A 22,805-nucleotide genomic window follows, 5' to 3' on the forward strand; every position below is an offset into this window, starting at 1 on the left:
CCTACATCCAATTAAAGCTATGTTTTCTTTCTTAACACAGATCTAAGGATATAATAGAGAGAGGATACATTCTGGAGAGTCCTGGCTCACGAAGCATAGAAGGAGAGAGGGACTTGCCTCCAGCCTCGGTCTGCCTTGCAAGAGTGCTGCTCCATTCTTCCATGCTCCTGGGCACCTTTACAGAGCGCCAGGTCAGAACACAAACATCCCCATTAAAATTACAGTGTGTCTTATCTCAATGCCTGTCTGTCCTCAGTTACTGAACAGTGCTGTCTAGTGTTATCTTGCTCTTACTTATGATGGTAACTTTGTGTAGGCTATATTTGCTTGTGGGACAAATGATTCCCTAGAGATAATTCTGGAAACACTTTGTCTTCCAGTCGGTTTTGAATCTAATGAAAGAGAAGCCAGAAGTTGCAGAAGAATTCTTTCAGGAACACCTTGAAAAGGACATCACATTCCTAGCAGAGTCACTTGGCAGAAATATAGATGATGCCACCATCATTGTCCACCTGTTTCTCAGATATCTTCTTGACAGCACAGAAGGTACAGAAATGCTTCAGTTTTGTTGCTGCAGGTATGACAGGGAATTTTCACCAGGTGTGTTTTGTCACAGCCAGATGCAAAGCTTGACTGTCAAGTACAATATGCATGGGTCACACTGATAGGTTTGTGGGGGATAGAGACTGCATTGTGGAGAAAAGACACCCTGAACTAGATGTAGGGGTCCTAGAGGAAGTCAGCTGCACATGAGCTGTCATGTGATGTTGAAACTACAGGGACCCTAAACCCAGAAAAGAAATGATTACCAAGGCACCATCCTCATATTTGTATGCTTAAGATCCGGTTAGTAATCATAGTGGTTCTTCTCAGATCCAACATATATATAATATAAACCTATATATATATTAGCCCTGTATGAAACAGCACCTTTTAATTTCAACTTCTGTTCTCTGTTTTAAAGGGATAGTGTTTCATTTCATTGTTTGGTTTTTGTTTTTTTGTTGTTTTTTGTTTTGTTTTGTTTTTTTCATTTTGAAGCACTGTTCTGTTTTGTTTCTTTGAAACTGTTTCACTGTTTTGACAGGTTTAAAAGGTTCACCCATAGGCTATAATGAGGAATCATGAAAATGCCTATAATGCCGTCATTTCTTACCTGAATTCATATGAACATTTCAGGGATGGTAGCCCCTTCTGAGGGCATGATGCCTGCCAAGTTTCAAAGAGATACGTGCAGGGGATTTTGTGAAACTCCACCTCAAACAGTTGAAAGCAAAACTTGTATCACTTGCCAGCAGTGGCAGCCTCCTACCATCCTGTCCGTATATCTGCGGAGGGCTGTGAGGCTGTGCTAGACTTCTCCCAGAGGTGCATGCCCTTGGATAATGCATGTGGGATGATGGGAGGCCGCTGGTGCCGCCTGCCCACGCCCAGGATTGGGAAGACTGCTGCTGCTGCTGGCCTCAGGCATCAGTGGCAGCCCCTGTCATCCCACATGCAGATCTGGGGGTCCACACCCCTAGGAGGAATCCAGCATAGCCCCACAGCCCTCCTGGGGATGGGGGCCCCCAAAACTGTATGCAGGATGACAACATGCTGCCTCTGCTGGCTGGGACCAGCAGCAGAACCAGTCTTCCCCACACTCAATGCTGGCTGTGCCCAGTGCTGGTCCCAGCTGGCAGTGGCAGCCTGGTATCATATCATATCATCTGGGGGCCCATGCCTTGCAGGAAGAGCTGGGGGAAGGCATCAGAGAGCTGGGAAAAGATTGGGGAGCTGGGGAATCTGACCAGGATGTGGGAAATGTTCAGCCTGCTGAAACTCCACACAGACATTGGGGGCAGTTTTTGGCAACCCCCAGGAAGAGCTGCGGGAAATGAATAGAGAGCTCAGGGAAGTAATCAAAGAGCTGGAGAATCGAACAGGGAGCTAGAGGAGTCCTTCATCCCTCTCCTTAGTTTCTGTTTATCTGTAGCAGCCCTGCTTCGAAAATCAAAACCATTTCAAAACTTTCAAAATGTTTCATAGATTCATAGATGTTAGGGCTGGAAGGGACCTCGGAAGATCAGCAAGTCCAGCCCCCTGCCCCAGGGGCAGGAAGTCAGGAGGGATCATAGGATCCCAGCAAGATAAACATCCAAATTTCTCTTGAAGGAGTTCAAAGTAGGTGCTTGAACCACCTCTGGCAGCAGTCTATTCCAAACCTTGGGGGCTTGGACAATAAAGAAGTTCTTCTTGATGTCCAGCCTCAAACAAGCATGGAGGAGCTTGTGACTGTTCAACCTTGTCATCCCTTGGGGCACTCTGGTGAACAGATGTTCCCCCAGATCCCGGTGAGCACCCCTAATAAATGTATAGGTGGCCATCAGATCACCCGAGCCTGCGCTTTTCTAGGTTGAAAAGTTCCATGGCTTTCAGCCTCTCATCAACAGGTCTGTTTTCCTGACCTCTGATCACATGCAGGGCTCTCTTCTGCACTCTCTCAAGCTTGACCAAGTCCTTTTTGAACTATGGAGCCCAAAACTGGACGCAGTACTCCAGCTGCAGCCTCACCAAGGCCGAGTACAATTGGAGAATGATGTCCTGGGATTATCATGAGAAGCATCTATGGATGCAGGCCAGTGTGTTGCTCACTTTACTAGCAGCAGCATCACATTGAAGGTTTATGTTCATCTTGTGGTCATTTGTGACCCTCAAGCCCCTTTCATTTATAGTGCTAGCTAGCGTAGCACTGCTGAGCCTATAAGCATGTTCCAAGTTTTTCTTTGCAAGATGGAGAACCTTGCATTTTTTCGGTGTTAAACACCATCAGATTCTCATCCACCCATTTCCTGAGCCTGTCCAGGGCAGCCTGGATCACCCTTCTTGTCCTTAGGTGTGGATGCTTTACCCCAGAGTTTGGAGTCATCAGCGAACTTGGCCAGTCTGCTTCTGATACCAATGTCCACATCATTAATGAAGCTGTTGAACAGTTCAAAGCCTGGTGGACTAGGTCAAGCAGTCTAGCTGAGAAGAGCCTCCTCCCCAGTGGAGAGAGCTGGAGGCTGTCCCTTCCCAGCAGCTCACTGCCTCTCTCACCAAAGAGTGGACTGTTGTCATGGAAGCCAAAGCCTTCCTGATGACACCAGTGTCACAGTCTTTGGTTCACTACCTCAATCCTCTTCTCCCTCCTCAGCCTGTAGCCTGAAACTGGGAGGATCGATGAAAACACCACCTGTGCCCCCAACCTTTTAAGCCCCACTCCCAAATCCCTGTAGAGCTTCATGACCCAGCTGGGATTGATCTGAGCCATGTCATTTGTGCCCACATGGATGAGGAGCATAGGGTAGTGGTCAGTGGGCTGGAGGAGCTCAGGGATCTTCTCAGCAATGTCTCAGATATGGGCTCCCGGGAAGCAGCAGACTTCTCAGGCTAAGGGGTCAGGGTGACAGATTGCCCCTCAGTCCCCCTCAGGATGGAGTCTCCCATGACAAACACTTTGTGTTTTGTCTTAGGGAGAGTGGGGGTGGTAGCTACAGTTGAGCCTGTGTTGCCTGCAGGAGCTGGCAATTTAGCAGGCTCTGCTGGGGCTACAAGAGGTTCATACCTGTTGCAAAGCTCCAGCGGGGCAGGGACCTTGGTGTGGTGGGCCTTGGGGCCCTTGGCCACCTTGGTCCAACCCCTTGGCTGAACAGAATGGGAGGTCACCAAGTCTTTCCTTGTCCTAGAGGGTGACTGTGGTCTACCCTCTGCCTCCAGGGGGTGAAGGGCCTGGCAATAGGAGTCTATCTCCCTCTAACCATCCCTGATGGCGCACAGTCTCTGGACTGCAGCCTGGAGCTCTTGCAGCTGGTGTGCCAGAGACCCCAAAAGGGAACAGACCTCACAAGGGGAGGTGGCTATGCTCCCGGGCCCCAGAGCCTGAAAAAGTGACAGGCAGCCCCTGCAGCTGAGAGCGAGAGGTTCCGTGTGCATGGAGCTCAGAACCATGGGCTCCATCTGGGTGGAGGCCTCTGAGACTCCAGAGGGAGGGAAGGGTGCAAACCCCGAGGGGATCCTCGGGTTGTGGCACATGCCCATCCACGTTGTGCCGCTGGTAGCCTGGCTACTGATGGGACTGTACCCTTGTTTCATTTCAAAGCTGTTCTGAAGCCTTTGGTTTTGTTTCAATTTTCCTATTTCAAGCTTCAAACCCATTGAAACAAGCCTTAGTCTGTCTGTCTGTAACGCTTTATTTGCACTGTGATTGGTTGTCTTGGCAGCTAATCACAATGCTGACTGATACAACCAAAGTGCTCCAAGAGCGTTCCAGACAGAAAGAGATGGCTGCTGCATGCTGCCATGATGACAGGAACAGAGGGGACAGAGTAGGGGGCAATACCAGCAATGCTGGCCTCACCCCGCCTCCAGACCGGCTCCCTGTAGGTGATGGCGATGGAGCAGATGGAGTAGGGAGTCAAGCCAGTGCCTCTGGCCTCTCCCTTTTTCCCCCAGGCCTTGATCCCTGGAGGTGGCATGGTTTGCTGGCTGAGGGGGACTGAGGGGATGGTGGGGCAAGCTTCCCCCCAGCTTCCTCCCCCACCCCGCTCCTGGGAGGCAGCAGCAGCGCAGGGTCCTGAGTGGCTACGCTCTGTCCTCCCCCCACCCCATCATTCCTGATGAGCAATTGGCTAGTGTGTGTGTGTGAAGTTAAGAAGTTTTCATGTTAAATGGCAAAAATTGAAGTGTAATTTTATCTTTCTTGTAGATGAAGAAATGACTGTTAAATCTATGCATGAAAAGGAAGACAGAAAAAACTGGGAAAGCTGTTTTAAAACTCTTACTCACTCAATTTTTCAGGTATGTTAGCACAGGTTTTCTCTGCCTAATAAATATCAAAAATATCATATACATTATTATTTTAAAAGATAATAGATGCAGCAGTTTTGTTTTCTCCTTAAAAACAAAAAAGAAATACTAGAAGCCATTAGTCACAGACTGCCCTTCTAAAATGTCATTTATACCCAATGTTCCCGTTGATGCTTAGTTTTACATTCATGAGAATTATGAATTATATATATGTGTATGTGTGTGTGTGTGTGTCTATACACACACACACACACACACACACACACACAGAAACAGTAGCATTAACCATTTTTAGTTTTGTTCATCTTCCAGTCCAAAACCTGTCCATTTTGTTAAGCCTTCAACAGGAGAAAAGCCTCTGTATTTGGGACTTTCCTAATATATCATTGTAGCAAGTGCTTTTCTCAGGTGTGGTCGCAATGCCCACTGGTGGCCGCTCAGTCCTTGTTAACCTGTCTCCCCTTGGGGCCCTCTCCCCTTTGCTCACCCACCACATCTTGATGCTAATGACTTCTGATGAAAGGAGATTGCTCCAAGCCTGGTCTTACTGTTAAGACCACAGGCGCTCATGGTCATTGAGTTAGGGACTAGATTCATGGGCCCCTTCTTCCCCAGTACCTGCTCCCATGCCTCACAGGTGATCTGCTAACACAACTCTGCCTGCTGGCAGGACCCAGGAACTGAAATTCCTTTAACACACCCTAGTCCTCCCTGGTCCCTCCTGGTCCCCCTCCCCAAGCACCTGAGTCTGGCATGCCTAGGCCTCCTGGGCTCCAGACCCTCTTGATTCCCCCCTGCAGGTACTAGACATTTTCCCCAAGTACCTAGTTCTTCTGAGGCTCTCATGCTTTTGCACACTCGCTTGCTGTCTTATCCCTAGGCCTGTGTCTTCCAAGGCCTGCCCTGGCCCCTTATTCTGCCTCTCAGTGGGCTCAGGATTTTTCCCTCTGGACCAGAGGGGACCTCCTTACCTTCCCTTCAGTCCTTTCCACAACCACCATATCATTCCACTGTAGACCTCTTGGGCACTGGGCCCCTGGCCCCTCTTCTCCCAGGTCTATCTATTCCAAGGCCTGGCCAGCTTCCAGGCTCAGTGCTGCTTGTCCCAGCTCAGCAATTTGTCTCGGGAGCCCTGCTGCCAGAAGCTCTTTTCCCGGTGACACTGAAGGGAAGACTGCCTTGACCAGCTCATGCCCTGGGCTTATATGGATCAAGCCCCACCCCTTCTGGTCAGAAAACTCCCCAGTCAGTGTCCCCCTCCCCACCTCCACCAGCTGACTAATCAGCTGCACAGTAAAGCGTCACCATCTATACATGCACCCATATTAAGGCTCAGGAAATTAATTAACTCCACTGTAGGATAGTTCTGGCTGGGACAAGTATTATCCTACAGCAGAGTAATTATGTGTGCCAAAATGCATGTGTAAAGGGCGATTGGGGTTGGCTGGGACATGAAGGTGCTATACTGTGGGGGTTGCCTGCTGGTTAGCCCTACACTGTAGCACCCTTGTGCCCAAGCCAGCCCCTCAGCAGCACATTGAACTAGTTCAGATCATCCCCGGGCTGGAAGGCTGACCCTCCCCCTCCCACCAGGCCCCCTGCTAGCTAGGTCTTAACGTGCTGTGGTCCTGGGTGCACGTGTAAATGCTGCACTCAGAAGCAATCAGCTCCAGTGCAAACTACACTAGAGTTTATTGCTACATGCTAATTGCGTGTGTAGATGCACCCGGTGTTACACAGAAATAGAGTGGTCCCCTTTGACCCAGCATAACACAGCCTCATTAGATCCATCATTTACAGCCTAATTAGACAGGGCAGAATCATCATCCTTTTTCTAGAGATAGGAAGCCAAGGGCTGGAGTCCCAGGAACACAGGACAGAATAGACCTCCTGTCTCATTGTGAATGGTCCCCTGCTAACACAAATTCTCACACCACAAAGTTCTGTTCATACATATGCCCAACTTTAGAACCACTGAGTTTTCTTACTATCACTCCCTCTGTTGGAAGGCCATCCTGAACTTCATGGCTGTAATGATTAGACGCTTTCTTGTAATTTCCAGCCTCAGTTTCTTTTTGGTCAGTTTAGACCCAGTAGCTTTGCCAGTAACTAAAGCCAAAGGAAGAGCAGGTGCATCAACACATGGAATTAATCCAAGCAATAAATCCCGGAGAAGATTTAGCCAGAGTAAAATATTCCTGGGTACAGCTTCTGTGCTGGTGTGTTTACATGTGCATATAAATATGTAAATAAATATAAACACGTATGCAAACTCCAGAGCTTACTGTTCTGGGGTTTATTCAAGCCAGGTACACATCTGCACATGCACCCAGGAGTGCAGCACATGGAGCTGGGTTGGAGAAGCTGTACCTGGCAGGGGGCCAGGAGGGTCAGCCTGCCAGCGTGGGGCTGCTTCTCCCAGCTCCACATGCTGTGGAGGTACTGGCTGGGGCATGAGGGTGCTTCAGCACAGAGATAGCCAGCAGGCAGCCCCTACACTGAAGCACCTCATGCCCCAGCCATCCCAGGCAGTGTCTACACATACAGTTCTGTTGTGCTTTTTAGTCCACATCAGGATAGTACTTGTACTGTCCATCTGTGGAGTAAATTAGGTTACTCAAGCCTAATAGCTTTGCATGTTTTGGTGCAAGATGCTTACTGTGAAGCTAATTACTCGACTGCATAGTAAACACCTCATGTAGTCACACCCCATGTGTGCCTGGGGCAACAGCAATTTGAGCCAGGGCAAAGTGGTTATGGGTTGGCAAGGGGCATGGGAGTTAGCCCCAGGCTCCAGATGGCAGCATTGGGTGGCAAAGAGGCTGGCTGGGACATGAGAGTGCTGAAGACATGAAGCCATGTGGCAGGCAGGAGTATTGCCCCCTGCTGACTGGGCACAGTTTATGCCCAAGGACAGTGTACACTCTACATGTGTGTTTAGTAATGTTAAATTACCAAGGCATAAAATAGTACTGTCCCTGGCAATGCTGTCTTATTATGGTGTAAATTATTTCAATGTGGCCTAATCTTGTTGCACATGTAGGCAGTGATGCTTTACTCTACAGTTTATTAGTCTATTCTGCAGTATAGCACATGTGCAGACACGACCAGCTAGTACTTTTCTCGCTCCTGGAGAAGTAGCTCTTTGGAGAGCATCCAGGAATGTGCAGCAGAGCTGTGCTTTTAATCCGCATCTCCAAAAATTCAGACTTGTATCATAGTCACAAGCCCATCTAGCCCTCAGACTGATTGGCACACAGCCCCTCCTTTCTGACAGGACAGGGCTCTTAACAGAATTTTTTTCTTTCCCAGGGATTGAAGGACAAACTTGCTTCTGCAAAGCAGGAGATTGCAGAGGGAGCTCATAGCTCCAGTATTCTGAAAATAGCCGAGGGACAGACCCTGCCCTTCAGTGACCTGTCAAGCACTGGGCTGATCAACAAGCCCTGCATTTGGCAATTTGAACAGAAGATGACAGTTCAACACCTGACGCATCTGATTCAACAGGAAAATGGAACAAATCAATTCCCTGTGCTCCTGGAGATTCTGTCAAAGGTCTGTGGATATTTGAATTAATGGATATGCATAGACACCACAAACATTTTCACACTGCTTGCACACACCTCTTGATGCACCTATACACACCAATGTATTCATTATATTTCTTCTCTTTTCATAGTCAGTGCAATTGTCTGTGTGTGTATGTGCTCTATTGTAGTGCTGTCGATATTGCTGCTGCTGCTACTAAAGTTTGTGGATTCATCTACACATGCAATTAATGCATCTGAATAAACTTCAGAGCAATTTGTGCCAGAGTAATCTAATCCCGATTTCACCATCTACACATGTGTTCAAGCACAGTTATTTACAGTACTCTATTGTCAGATAGTACCTGTGTCTGACAGGACTGTTGTACACCAAAGTAAACTAATCTACTGCACCCAAATTGTGGTGTACGTGTAGCCGGTGATGCACTGAGAACTGTAAGAACACAGGACTTGTTCATGGAGTTCAGTTCCTTTCTATTGCAAGCATTCATTCACAGAAACCTTTCAGAAATGGATCCAGCCCACTTTCCAATGCATGAGGGAGTCTAGTGGAGTCATGTGAAAATGAGCAGTTTCTCCAAAATAGAAAGAATTGCTTACCTGCACCACAGAAAAGACTCAACATGGGTATCCTGATTCATCAAGCCCCTCCTCTAGGCTGGGAAAAAACCTAGTAAAGTGAGATTTTAATATGGATCTTAAACTGCATTTACTAAATGTCAGTGGTTTTCAACCTGCTGTGTGTGGACACCTAATAATTCACAGACTATAGCTAAGGAATCCATGAGTTGTCCTGTGGGGCCAGGCCAACTCTCAGGATCTCAAAATTGCACTGCTAGATGGGAGAGTGTTACACAATTGCATATATACACACAAAGAAATCAGTTAGGTACAGACACACACACCAGGCACATGCACACACACACAACCCCAGGACAGATACACACACTACCATCTCAGTCACATACACATCCAAGATTGCCAGTCTAAGGACATGCACACCTATCACCAATTCAAGCACATACACAGTAGACGCACTGAAAACTAGACAAAAATCAGTTGTCAATAGCTACACACCCAATACACATACACAGATCAATAATTCGCATACGATGATATATATCACACACCTACACATACACACAGATGAGTTCCTAACTTGGGTGGTGTGGTGTGTGTGTGTGTGCGTGCTTAGGGTACTTGGTATACCTATGTTGCTTGGTAGCTATGGAAGGGGGACTCAAGGGTCAAAGATTTGCAGAAGGAAGGGAAGAAGGGAGATGGACGAGGGTTAAGATGATAGAGGGGGAAATAAGAGAGTGAAAGCTGCTGGGGCCAGGATTAGAACAGGCAGAACTGGAGGGAAGCTGGGATTACTTGAGGTTAAAGTGCCCCAGGGTTACTCAGGGTCACCTAGTGCTGGGATGGAAGCAAGGGGAAAAGCCCAGTGGCAAGGAGGAAACAATCAGGAAACCAAGAGGCAAAAAGCTGAGAGTTTGGGGCTGGAAACAGAGGGGCAGAAAACTGGGAGACAGCCAGAAAATCAAGGAGAAGGGTTTGGAGTTCAATAAGACAAAAACCCAACAGGTTTATTAAACAGACAACACACTACACAGCCCCACGAAGTTATTGGTGTCCCACCCACCTGTGAAGAGTTCAGGATTGAGAGCATGGTCTGGAGTAGAAAGGTAAGAAAGGTTTATTGACTTAATAGAAACACAACTACGCGTAGTAACAAGACAAACAATGACAGACAAGAATAATTCATGTTGGCAACTTATAGACAGTCCCCTCCAATGCCTGATGTATGACAAGTTTCTCTTTCCACAAAGCTCAGTGAAGTCAGGCATCCCCAATCAAAGCTAAGAGGTACCAGGAAGAACCCTGGTATTCAGTCCTTGGGTACCTCGAGGTCCACGGGCCCACTTATCCAGGTCAACAGCTAATTAAGCCTTTTCAGCCAATTTATCATACAGACATAATTTTCAGTTTAGATTCATTCATAGATTCATAGATGTTAGGGTCAGAAGGGACCTCAATAGATCATCGAGTCCGACCCCCTGTCACAATTGGTTCCTGTACACGCACACAAACACTCACATACACACCCACAGAATGGTAGCAGGAGATAAAAAGGCTTGGTGGAGGTATTGAAGTCAAGTGTTAGACCCCGACCCCTTGTGGTGCCCAATAACTAGGGAGACAATGATCTAATCGCTAATGGGTCATTATTCATTAGCCAGAGCAAGCAGGGAGCAAATGCCACTTGCATACATTGCTCACAACAGGTTTATTCAGAATGGAGACAGCTTTGGGCAAAGATCCCTCTCAGACTCGCAGCCAGTGAACTAAGGGAGTTGCATTGAACAGTAGTTTTTTTCCACACTTTATACACTTTGGTTCATGCTAATTAACATTTATTCCACCTCTGTCCCTCCTTCTGCTCTTCCCATTTCTCCTCCTATCTCAAGCTCTGCCTCTGTTTACTGTTAACTTCATTAGCATGGAATTGCCTTTGTATTTCATTCATTTACATGCCTCTCTGCTAAAAGCGCATGTGTAAGACCATGAACTCAGGTTCTCCTGGTCACTTGCTAGTTCTTTTTGGTTTCTTGCTGACTCCTTCTTCATCTCCAAGGTCTTGCTTCTGATGACAGCTGGTGGGTTGCATCTTGTTCTCCTTACACCATATATCCTACCCACTATTCCATTGTTAAGAAACTGCTTGCCTAAGCATTTGCAAAGTCCGTTAATTTTAATATATCATTCTGCCTTGTGACCAGCAGCTTTTGCTGAGACACAGAAAAAAGCCTTTATTCAGCTGCAAAGCCAGTGCTCCTCAAGATCCAAATACAGTCACCCTAACATCAAGGTGTGTAGGAACAGAGTCCAGGTCCTTTGCTTGGGGATGGAAGATGGGTGATAGCTACCTAGCCTGGGCTGTGAGGTAATCCTCAATGACCAGTCGGGGTCTTTGACAGCAAGGTGTTGTCCAGAGGGGATCACTGGCAGGGCATCTGGGTGGATAGGTGGTGTGACATGGTGCTGGTCCAGATGGAGAGGGCGTCCCAGGGAGGTCACACTCTACCACCCCTTTTATAGGGGTGGGCTAACTGTGTCTTCTATGGGAGGAAAATGTCCAGGCAAGGACAGTCCTGGTGTACTGAGCATGTGCACTCCAGGCAAGGATATGCAGGTCCAGGTGTCTGTGTTGCAATAGGCTGATCTCTGTAGGGTCTTTGTCTTTCAAATTCTGGGTCCGTGGTTCCTGAGGGAGTCAATGGAAGGCAATAGTCCAGTCATTGAGCTGATCATTCAGTAGAGGCCTGCTACCATTGTACCTCAAGCACCCACAGTCATCCCCATCCATTCAGGAACCAATTTCCATGAGACTGGTTAGACATGAGTCACAGTTACAACATGGGTTACACCAGGACAGAGGACACAGGATGGAGGCTCGCCATACAAAATGGAAACAACATTACTTGTCATTACTTTACAGACATAGGCCTAAATCATATAAATTCAATATAAAACAGTAAAAAAAAACCCAAACATAATAGGAACATAATATAATACAATATAAAACAGTAAAAGTGGTACAAACATAATAGAACACTATTTACAATATAAAATGGGCTTATTATTATGTGGGAGTATAAGAACTTAGCTTACCTAGTATTACTTGTTATTACTTATAAAGGATATAGAGGGTAAAAAACAGTTACGGGAAGGTGAGGGAGTGCATTTTTTAATTAAAAAACAAAGAAAAACTGGACATCTTCCTACACATGAAAGATGACTATGATCAATCCAAAGTATGTAAATACCCAAACTTACCATTCAAAAGGGACTGCATTTCCATTCAAGAATTCCAAAGAGATGTGCACCTCCATTTGAAATTTTATAGAAGTCCACAAATGAAAAAAGGTGGAAAACCACTGCTATATGTTAACTAGCTAAAAAATCAAACAGACCTGGTTTGCCTACTTCAGAGTTATTTTCCCCTACTCAGCTTCTTGCTAAAATTTTAAAGAAAAAGAACCAATAGCTTTACAAGGAGAAACTACTCCAGGTGTACCTCGTAATGTGGCTCCAAAAACTGTTGTATTTATTTAGGGCAGTTTCCAGCAACCAAACCATGTGGTTATGACCATTTTGATGTTGGATTATTCTGTGTGTGTTTGCAGTCATCAGGATGTAATGCTCAGGGGGTTGGCCTAGAAGATCCTATGCAGGGCTCTCTCAAGACTATTGTCTAAGGTCAAGGAGTTGTAGCTCCCTGAACCTAATATAATTACTATTACAAATCCCCAAAACTTTGGGGTTTGGAATCCTCAATCCCCTGTTGTGCTGAGGTGTGCAGAGTGGTTCCTCAGGAGGTATCTCATTGCTCCTGTTTTGACAGAGAGGCTGCTGTTTTCATGGGGGTGATCTAGTATTTTGAAAAAGGAGGTGCAGGTGGTGTGATACATCATGTACAACACAATATGTTTTTCTCTCCAGTTAAAAAGAAGCTAGAGAATTTACTAATATGCCAGGTGCCTGGGGCTATATTACTCATTTATGATAAAGCAAAAACAATTATACTTTTTTTTGGAATGTACATTAATTAGTTATCTCATACTGCATATAAAAAAACACAACGAACAAGCAAAAGTAATTGAAAATAGTTATTGGATTAGTCCTGCTATTACTAGAAAAACATGCAGGTGTCTGTTTGAAATTCATAAAACAAAATCTAGCCTTCTTGAGCATCTTGGCAGTGTATCCAGTGCCTCACTGTGTTATTTTGGCCCCTGCGTTAATGTTCCCATGACTTAACAGTTTCAGACCAGACTTATTCTTTTCAGCTAGAGTTAAAAACATTCTGTAGGGCTGTGAAATAGGAGCTAGATTACTAGGAGCAACTAACAGACATCAGAATTGCAGAAGAAAGGGTAGTTTGGTTAATAAACCATCAATATTAAAAGAAGAGAGGATCATTAATATTTGCTATAAAGGGTTTAGAAGGAATCAGGTAGATTGTAATGGGCCATGAAGTAAATTGATTTTGTCATTGCTGCCAACCAGTTGGTTTAAAAATTTAGCTGGACCAGAAATGAAAGGAGGGTATAATTGCACCCCTGCACCCCCCTGGATCCACTCGTGCATGTGCCGTAGAAGGCTGGCACAAATGAGCCATCTTCCAGATTCCAAAGGTGACACAGAAAAACTTATTCCAATTGGTGTTCAGCAGCAAAACCTCAGGAAGATTTATTGTCCTCAGATAATATGCTAGTTAGCTTTTCTTTGTATCAGTGTCTGTTTGCTCATTAGAATTTTTTAATTTTTTTATTTTCTTGTTAGGTCATCCCCTGCTCATGAGACCAGTTTTTCCCAAGCCCCTTTTCAGCACCTTAGCTTACTGTAGCTTAGCATGACTACAGTTTAGCATAACCAGAACTCTTACACCACCAATGCCTGACTTGTGCTTTTCTATGGATGCAGGGCAGAGAGATCTCCACTGCTTCATTGGCTATCAGCCCCACGTTGTGCCCTTCCCCAAAGCACCCTCTGTCTTCCAATGAACCATCACTTCATGTTAAACAGGCCACAAATTTTCTCTTTCAGCACCAGAACATCCAATATATGCAGCATCTTCCTGATGTCCTCAGCCTGCAACACACCTTAATCCACTTCTACCAAAACTGCAACCATGAAGAGGAACAGTTTTCTGTGAGAGAGTTCTTGGAGAAGCCTCATATCTCAGGTACAGTGTAGACTTCCAGAGTTATTGGGACTTTTTCTCCCTTTGGATAAATTCAGTCTGTGTCAATGGGGTTCAGTTGCCGGCTGGCAAAAATCGGTGCCCCTCAGATCCAGGGAGGCATTGCTGCCTTCCCCCATGGTGTGCCCTGCCCATCACCCACACCCTTTGCTTAGGGGATTGTGCTGTGGCCAGATACAGCAGCCCTATGGCAGCTTTACTGATATTATCCATAAGTCATATGAGACTCTGGTAGGCTGATGTCACTCTTCATGGCTTGTCAGTCTTGCTGTGAGCTCAGACTCCATGAGAGGTATAGCAATTAAGATGTTGCAGTGAAGATTCTGGCCACTCATGGAAATGCCAGTGTCTTGGGCACTTCAGGGACTTGGGAAGAGTCCCCAGGGTCCCCACAATTGTTGATGCTGCTTCAGGCTTTTCGCTGCAAGTTCTCAGGGGCTGATATTTGGAGAGAGTTTCTTCTTCCTTCTCTGGCAGGTGCATGTTCCACAGGTGAGCAACATCTATGACAAGTCTGCTGCACCACTGCTGTTACTCCTATTGATTATCACAGCTTCTAGGAGGCCAGGTCATGCCCCAAGTCACCAGAGTGGCAGGTGCTGTGCAAACAGAGAGTTTTATGGGCACAGCACAGAACTTCACCAGTGCAGAAAAGCAGGGTACTCAACCTCTGGCCTGCAGGCTAAATCCAGCTCATGTGATCTGTCAGGCGAGCAATGACAGTTTTAATTAGTGCTCTTCTGCTGCCAAAAGTCTTTGGGGAGCCCTGTGGCCTGCATCAGATGGCTCTGTGTACTAGATGGAAGGGCTGGGCCAGCCTGGGATGAGATCCAGGGTCAGGAGGCCCAGCCTGGTCACATAAGAACTTGCCTATGGATTGGGCTTGTGCTATTATTCATCTGGGTGTGAAGCCAAATTGTTGGATACCACTCCAGCAAAGAACCGGTGAAGCGGGTCTGGGGAATCACTCAGCCCTACAGTCCTTCAACTATACTCAGTTCTTCCTTTTCCTTGGCCCACTGCATCATAGGAAACCTCTTACTCATGAGTCAGTACTAAATAACACAACTTTAACCTCATCCATACAGGGTACACTCAGAGTCCTGAGTCCTCACCAGCCTGAGATGATGTCTCTAGCTTCCTGCTGCTCTTGCACTTCCAGTTTCCTTCTCAGGCTGTCTTTGCCTCATTTCTCTGCTGTCGTGCTGCTGCTTCCACTCTTGAATCTTTGGGTCTTCTCCCAGACCCTGTGCCTAGGGTAAACTCCCTATCTCAGTTCCTTACTCTCCCACTCACTTTTCAGCATTTCTTCTCTGGTGCATCTTCCTCGGAGCCTTTTAGCTTCCTATGGGCCAGCTAACTATCCTCTGCAACTGGTTCTGGTCTCTTAGGCAGGCCTGCAATCAGTAGCCTTGCTGCCTGCAGATGGGCTGTATCCTCCAGCACAAACAGCCTGCTACACTACCACTTCTGGAAGCCTTCTACAATTGGTTTTACCCTTTTTGCTCAGCAGTTCTACAGAATTGAAGGAACTGCCATGGCTTTTTACAAGAAACAATACTGCTCAAGGTCTTTGGGTCAGGCCTTTGGGAAAAGGTGGGTTTGAAATTGAAAACACTGACTTTGAAATAAACTAATTAGCATGCTCCAGCAATCTTCTGTGCCTCATGTATTAGCATCCCCGCACTTCAAAATGGCAGCAGGGGCACTGTAATTAAAGCTCCTTCCAGCTTTAGATAAAGCACCCCCACTCTCAGAGCTGCTCTAATTAAAGCGACCCACCCATCAACTCTGGAGCGCACATAAAAATGCCTTTAGAGCTCAGTGGGTTCTAATAGCTAACATTGTTGGTTGATGGGATTTGAGAGTTAATGCCTCAGTACTAAATTACTGCAGAGAGAGAGAGAGAGAGAGGGTGAAAAAGGCCATCAATGGTTTTGAGAGTGAAGAGTAGCAGTTTAGGCTTGATGTGATAGAGGAGAAAGGGCTAGAAGAGGGTGAAGTGGTTAGAGTGGTAGGTGAAGAAAATTATCTTTGCTGCATCAGTATTGGTGGATCCCAGCAGGACACAACTGTATCTCACGGACAGAAAAAGGAAGCAGAAATTCTCAGGATACAAGATGTTGGTTTCTGTATAAGTGTTTTGGATCGACAGAAAAGGCCATACTTTGGAGATTTCATGAAAAAACACTGAAAACCTTAGACCCAGTTTGTATATGATGATGTGGTGAGAGGTCTGAGCTGAAGACAATGCTGAAGTTACCAGTGTAAATGGCAGTCAAACTGATGACATTTGCACTGATGAAGACAGGAGGTTGTGGGGTGTAATTGCTGGAGACGAGCATTGTAAAAGTCACGTTGGCCTCAGGCTGACAGTTGGCCATCACCAAAGAGATGACAGGAAGTGCAGAAAGAAGGAAACAAATCTGAAGTAGAGGTTGATCTGCGAGTCACCAAAACAGAGATTTTTGGTGAATTTGTTTGTAGCTGATGTTACACCAGGGGCAAGGTTTAGATCAAGTAGAGAAATGGGCCAAAGATGGCTCCTTCTGAAACTCCCACAGGAATCTTGAAGCTTCTCCAAGGATGCAATGAAGGCATGATTAGATCAGGAGAGGTCAGTGTCATGGAGACCCAAGTAGGGTAAAACTGCAAGAGGAAGACCATAGATTCATAGATTGTAATGGTTGGAAGGGACCTCGCAAAATCATTGGGTCCAGCCCCCCTGCACTCATCATTGGGTCTAGCCCCCTGCACCAGGCAAGAAGACAACTGGGATCAGGTGACCCCAGCAAAGTGTCTGTCTAGTCTCCTCTTGAAGATCTCTGGGGTAGGTGATTGCATCACCTCTGGAGGCAGTTTATTTCAGTCTGAATTCTCCATCTGTGAAGAGGTTTTTCCTAATGTTAAGACTAAAATGATCTTCCAGGAGTTTGCGGCCATTACTTCCATCTTTTCCCAGGGGTGCTTTGGTGACCAGTTGTTTTCTGACCCCTTGATGTATTCTCCTGACATAGCAGTAAGCTGCTACCAAATCCCCTCCAGACTTCTCTTTTTTGGATGAACAGGCCCAAGTCCCTTAGCCTTTCATTGCATGTCTTGCTTTACAAGTCTCTGATCATACGGGTGGCTCTTCTGTGCACTCTCTTAAGCTTTACCATACCCTTGTTGAAGTGTGGCTCCAGCTGTGGTGTCACCAATGCTGAGTACAGCAGAAGAATCACTTCCTTGGTTTTACATGAGATACATCGATTGATGCATGCTAGAGTATTGTTAGCCCTGCTGGCTAAAGCATCGCACTACTGGCTCATATTCATCTCACCAGAGATGGGACTATGATCTATTATTACACCTAGATCCCTTTCAGTTGTAGTGCTAGTCAGTTTGCTGCTGCCAAGCCCAAAGGTGTGTAGGAGGTCATTCATCCCCAGATGGAGCACTTTACACTGCTCAGTGTTGAACTTCATCTGGTTCCGATCTGCCCAACTTGCCAACCTGTCCAGGTCTTGTATCTGCAGCCTAGCTTCAAGCATGACCATGCTCCCCCATAACTTGGTGTCATCTGCACACTTGGCCAGTGAACTCTTTACCCCAACATCAAATCTCTGACAAAGATGTTGAAAAGCACTGGGCCAAGCACTGACCCCTGAGGGAAAACAACTAGCCACTTTTTGCCAGGATGACACAGATATGCTCATTAAGATTCTATGGGTCCTACCTCACAGCCAGCTTCCTACCCACCTAACTGTTAAACAGTTAAGCCCACAGTCCTCCAATTTTCCCATGAAAACATCATGGAATACCATATCAAAGGCCTTTTGGAAGTCTAGGTATACAATGTTGACCTGCTCCCTCTTATCCATGTGGTGAGTGACCTGGTCATAGGAGATGAGATTGGTAAAATAAGTCCTGTCTGCGCTGAAGCCACGCTGGATGTCCTTTGCAAGTGTATTACACATAGACTCCTTGATTAATTTTTCTAGGATATTCCCTGGGATAGAAGTTAGGCTAATTGGCCTAGAATTGCCCGTGTCCTCCCTCCTCCCCTTCTTGAAGATGGGCATAACCTTGGCCTTCTTCCAGTCTTCAGGGACCTCCCCCAAGCATCTTGAGTTTTGGAAGAGTTTCATCAGAGGTCCCATGATAACTTTGGTCAGCTCCTTCAGTACTCTCGGATGAAGTTCATCTGGTCCTGCTGACTTATAAATGTCTAACTTTTTGAACTGATCACACACCAGCTCAACATCAATAGTAGGAAGGCAGTCATTCCCACCATGCCCATTCTACACCCTATCTAGCATGATTTTCCCCTTATCCGGTGAAATAACAAAGCGAAGTGGTCATTCAGGAGTTCAGTTTTCTCCTGAGTATCAGTAATCAGCTATCCTGAGTTGTTAAGTAATGGCCCCACGTTTCCATTTGTTTTTCTTCTGTTCCCTACATATCTAAAGACAGACTTTTTATTGTCCTTGATTTCTATTGCTAGTTTAAATTCAGTCACCACCTTAGTCTTTGTAATCTGTTCCCTACAAGTGCAGGCTGTTGTTGTATAGTCCTCCTTGAGGACTGTCCCAAGCTTCCATTGTTTGCATGCCTCTTTCTTCTTGTTCAAGGAGACCATAATTTCCCTATTAAGCCAAGAAGGCTTTCCAGCCCTTCTTCTAGCTTTCCTCTGCATGGGAATGGACTTCTTTTGTTCTTCAAGGATCGTGTACTTGAGAAATGACCATCTTTGTGCACTCCTTTCACCTTCCCCTCTGGTCCCACAACACTTCCCCCACTATTGCCCTGAATTTGTTGAAATTTGCTTTTTTGAAGTCCAAAACTTCAACCCTGCTAGCTGATTTGCCTGCCTTGTGACAGACAGTGATTTTGATGGTGTCATGGTTGCTGTCACCCAGGTTACCCTCTATATTCAAACCGCTCACCAAATTGTCTCCTTTGGCCAAGACCAAGTCTAGGAGAGTGTTACCTCTGCTTGGCCCAAGCACCTCCTGAGGCATGTAGAGCTCTTTGATACAGGTCAGGAAGCAATGTGATTTCTCCAACTTTGCCGAGTGTTCCTCCCAAGAGATGTCTGGATAACTGAAGTCACCCATGATGACCATGTCCTATGACATCAGACCTCTGCCAGTTCTCAAGAGAACTCCAGATGAAGATACTCCCCCTGGTTTGGTGCTCTGTAGTGTACAGATGACTCACTCTCAGCCATGGTGGAGACTCATTGCACCTCAAGCTTTCTGCCACCCCTGAGGTCTCCACCCAGATGGAGCCCATGGCTCTGGCCCCCACCCAGATGGAGCCCCTGGTTCTGGACTGTGGTGGGGCTTCCTACCATGGCTGCTGGCAGCTGGGAATGTAGGCACCGCCACTTGTGGGATGTGCTCCCTAGTGGAGTCTCTGGAGGGCCAGGTGCGGGAGCTTGAGGAGGAAGTACATCAGCTATGCACCATCAGGGCCCACAAAGACTACATCGTTGACTAGTGCCAGGCCGTTCTCCAAAAGAAGGAAGAAGAACAGAAAATAGAGAAGATGGGCAACAAGAAGGCTGGTGAAAATTACCCACGCGGAGCTACCTGGAAGATGGTTGTCTCAGGATCCAGGACATACAGGGCTAGAGCTGCTCCTCCCCTGGCACTGCACAAGAGGTATGCTCCCCTGGAGGAGGAGGAGGAGGGTAGACAGCAAGCTGCCACCCCCAGTGTTTCATTGGAGACACTGGCAAGAACAACGTTGGTGGAGTGCAGGAGACAGAGGCTGAACAGTAAAAGGTTTGGGATGGAATGGCAGGGGAGGAGCTTCAGGGAGTGGCTGCAAACAACAGATACATTGTGCTCCAAATTGAATGACAGAAGAAAGATGCACTGGGAAATGGAAAGGCAAATGCAGTCACACTGTTTTCTAGTAGGCAAGAAACTTAAGGATAGGGATGGGAAGAATAATCAATTTGCTGAGACTGCAGCACTGACACTAGTGAAACATTCCTGGTTTATTCATGCTCATAAACTCCTAAGTGCTGGTCTAAATACACAGTGGTACTTAGGTATCTCACTTTTGTTTAGGAACCTAAGATCCCGTTGGTTTATCTGTTGGGTTGAGGCTCCATCCTTTCAGAATCTGGTCTTAAATCACTTAGAAAATGTTTTTCAGGCTCTTAAGTCATACAAAAGTATAGAAAAGGAGGGCTTGGCAGAGCTGTCCAAAGGTCACATCTAGTCCAAGCTCCTGCCTGAGGCAGACTCATCCTTGTCTAACTTATTGCTAAAACTACACAATCAGTCCTGTTGCACAACTACAAAGCATGTTGCCCCAAAACGCCAAGAGCACCCTAACCTGTCACACAAAAAGAAAGAGGACTAGAACTGTTAGTGTCCTGTCACTGAAAAAATAGCAAAAATACACTCAAGAGATCTCAGGAAGAGGAACATGCCCCCCTTCTCCATACAGAGAAGGGCACAAAACCCCACAGCCCATGCTGATTTGACCCTGGGGTAATATTCCTTTCTGAACCTAAGTGTGGTGATTGGGCTGACCCTGAGCAGAAAGAAAAAACTCTCTGTGGCAGTGCAACTTTGGTGCCTGCCACTTTAAGGGCCAGGACAGGCAACAGAGCAGCCTCCAGGTGACTGCTCTTTCAATCAGAAGAGTCACATGGTCAGCATGAGACTGCCTGATTGGGAAGAGGGCACAGCTGCTTAAGATAAGAGCAGGCCTTGAGCAGTGGGGCCAGCAGTTTTGCTGCAAGAAGCCAAAGAGAATACAGCCTGGCTGGAGCTGCTGTTCACTTAACATCTTGGAGGTACAGAGGATGTAACTATGGGGATGGAAGAGGTTTATGGTCCTGGGGTATGATGTAAAAATACACCTTCTAAGGTAGGATGGTGTGGTGGGGCTGGGTGTGGCAGGGTGGCCCCTAGGAAATGACATGCCAGTTGCATCCCTAGTGAACAGTGAGTATGGGGTGTCTTACACCCCCAGCCCCCACAATCTGGAGGGTAACCCAGCAGTAGGGACAGGAAGTGGGGTCAGGCATGTCTATGGACACTGGAGTCCATGAGGTGTAAGACCCTGTAATCTACTCTGCAGCCTAGAGGTAGCAAGTGTAACTCCATATATCACCCCCTCTAACCGGTCAGCCATTCAAAACTATCATTTCTGTCATCTGAGCCACTCCATAAACTGGTCCAGCTCATTTAATCTTCTTTTGTGATTAATACTTTTGGTGGAGCAAATATACTTCTGCTGCCATTGAGCATGGTCTTCTCCAATATCTGCACAGCTTTCCATATTTTTACCCAGCATTTGGAAGCAAATCTTCTTTCATACAATGCTAGTTGACTTTCCTTTACAGTCTTTTAATTCTAAGATCTACTTTAGACATAAGAAATCTGGTTTTTACTATCTCTCTCTCTCTCTCTGTCTATATCTCTATGTATCTATCTCTATCTACCTCTCTATCTCTATCTCTACTCTGTGCGTCTCGCCCTCCCGCTGTGTGTCTCGCCCTCCCGCTGATATGATACACAGTATATATGAGTTTACACACACTCCTGAATAACATATATTGACAAATGTTATTTTTCTTCTCTCCCCAATTTCAGGTGATCAACGCTTGTCTTTTGAAGGAGCTGTACACATCATTCAGAAAGTTTGGAGCAATATAAAATTGAATCCTGAATGCATAGGTACTTGGGCTTTATGGCCTTTTAATTTTCTTTGTAGATATCCTCCTGTCATGTGACAAAATAAGGAATGTCTACTTTTTAGACATGTTATTACAGCCTCTTCCCTATTACTAGGAAGGTTTTAGAGAATAGGAACCCCAGGGCCAGAAAGTACAGCAAGGAGAAGCAGCCCACATGGACTGTGCCAAAGACTAAAAAGGCCAGGCAGCTAATGAGGCAATTAGTTGCACCTGGTCCCTGGATGCAGAAGATCTGGTCATATGGTTGGAAGGAGGCTGGGCTTGGGAGTACACGCCCAGTCTTTGACCATGCAAGTGGTAGCCCCTGCATGCACCAGGGAAAGGAGCTCCCAGGAGAGAGGGTCTCCTGGAGATGGACTGGAGGCACTAAGCCACCCAGGGCTGGCAGGTGGATCAAACCATAGTGGGGACCAGTTTCCGGGCTGGCCGCAGCCTCCCCTCCCATGCCCACAAAGCTACTACAACTGACTGTAACAAGTCACTCCCATTATTCCATCACTCCTTTGATAGAAAGCCCTTCCGTAATTTGGCCTGATCTCACCAAAGGTTTGTGCGTAGACTTACCACATAGTGCATAATTCAGTTGACTTTGGGGCTAATCGCCATGCAAAAAGCTAAACTCATGCCTAAATGCTTCCAAAGTCACAGGTGGTGGGGAGCTATTTAATAAAAAGATTATCAGAATCTGATCTCCCAGTTGCAAAGACAGAGTGGCAGTGGTTACTTAGCAGTCATTTAGTACTTGCATAAATGACTGCACAATAACCAGCGTTACTGAGCAGAAGCATCCCCAAATGGCTTTTTCGTAATGTTGACTGTGCAGTGGCATCTTACTACTGCGCAGTGGCTTGTTACCACTGTGCAGTATCCCTGCATCTTGCTTTGTGCCACACAACAGTACTGTGCAGTAGTAAAGAGCTACTGCACAGCCAGCATCTGCTGTCGATGAAGCCAC

General features: G+C 46.4%; 1 protein-coding gene across 1 annotated transcript in view; it reads left to right on the forward strand.

Annotated features, from left to right (window-relative positions):
• The window catches only part of LOC106722682 (E3 ubiquitin-protein ligase RNF213-like), a 128,320-nt gene that overhangs the window by 79,935 nt on the left and 25,580 nt on the right, over nt 1-22,805 (forward strand). Inside the window, exons 27-32 of the mRNA XM_014523918.2 lie at nt 41-191; nt 381-546; nt 4,727-4,818; nt 8,140-8,382; nt 13,989-14,127; nt 21,747-21,824. Coding sequence (XP_014379404.2) covers nt 41-191; nt 381-546; nt 4,727-4,818; nt 8,140-8,382; nt 13,989-14,127; nt 21,747-21,824 — 869 coding nt within the window. The remainder of the gene's footprint in view (nt 1-40; nt 192-380; nt 547-4,726; nt 4,819-8,139; nt 8,383-13,988; nt 14,128-21,746; nt 21,825-22,805) is intronic.

The sequence above is a fragment of the Alligator sinensis genome, unplaced genomic scaffold (assembly GCF_000455745.1).
Source record: "Alligator sinensis unplaced genomic scaffold, ASM45574v1 scaffold364_1, whole genome shotgun sequence".
NCBI classification, from domain to species: domain Eukaryota; kingdom Metazoa; phylum Chordata; order Crocodylia; family Alligatoridae; genus Alligator; species Alligator sinensis.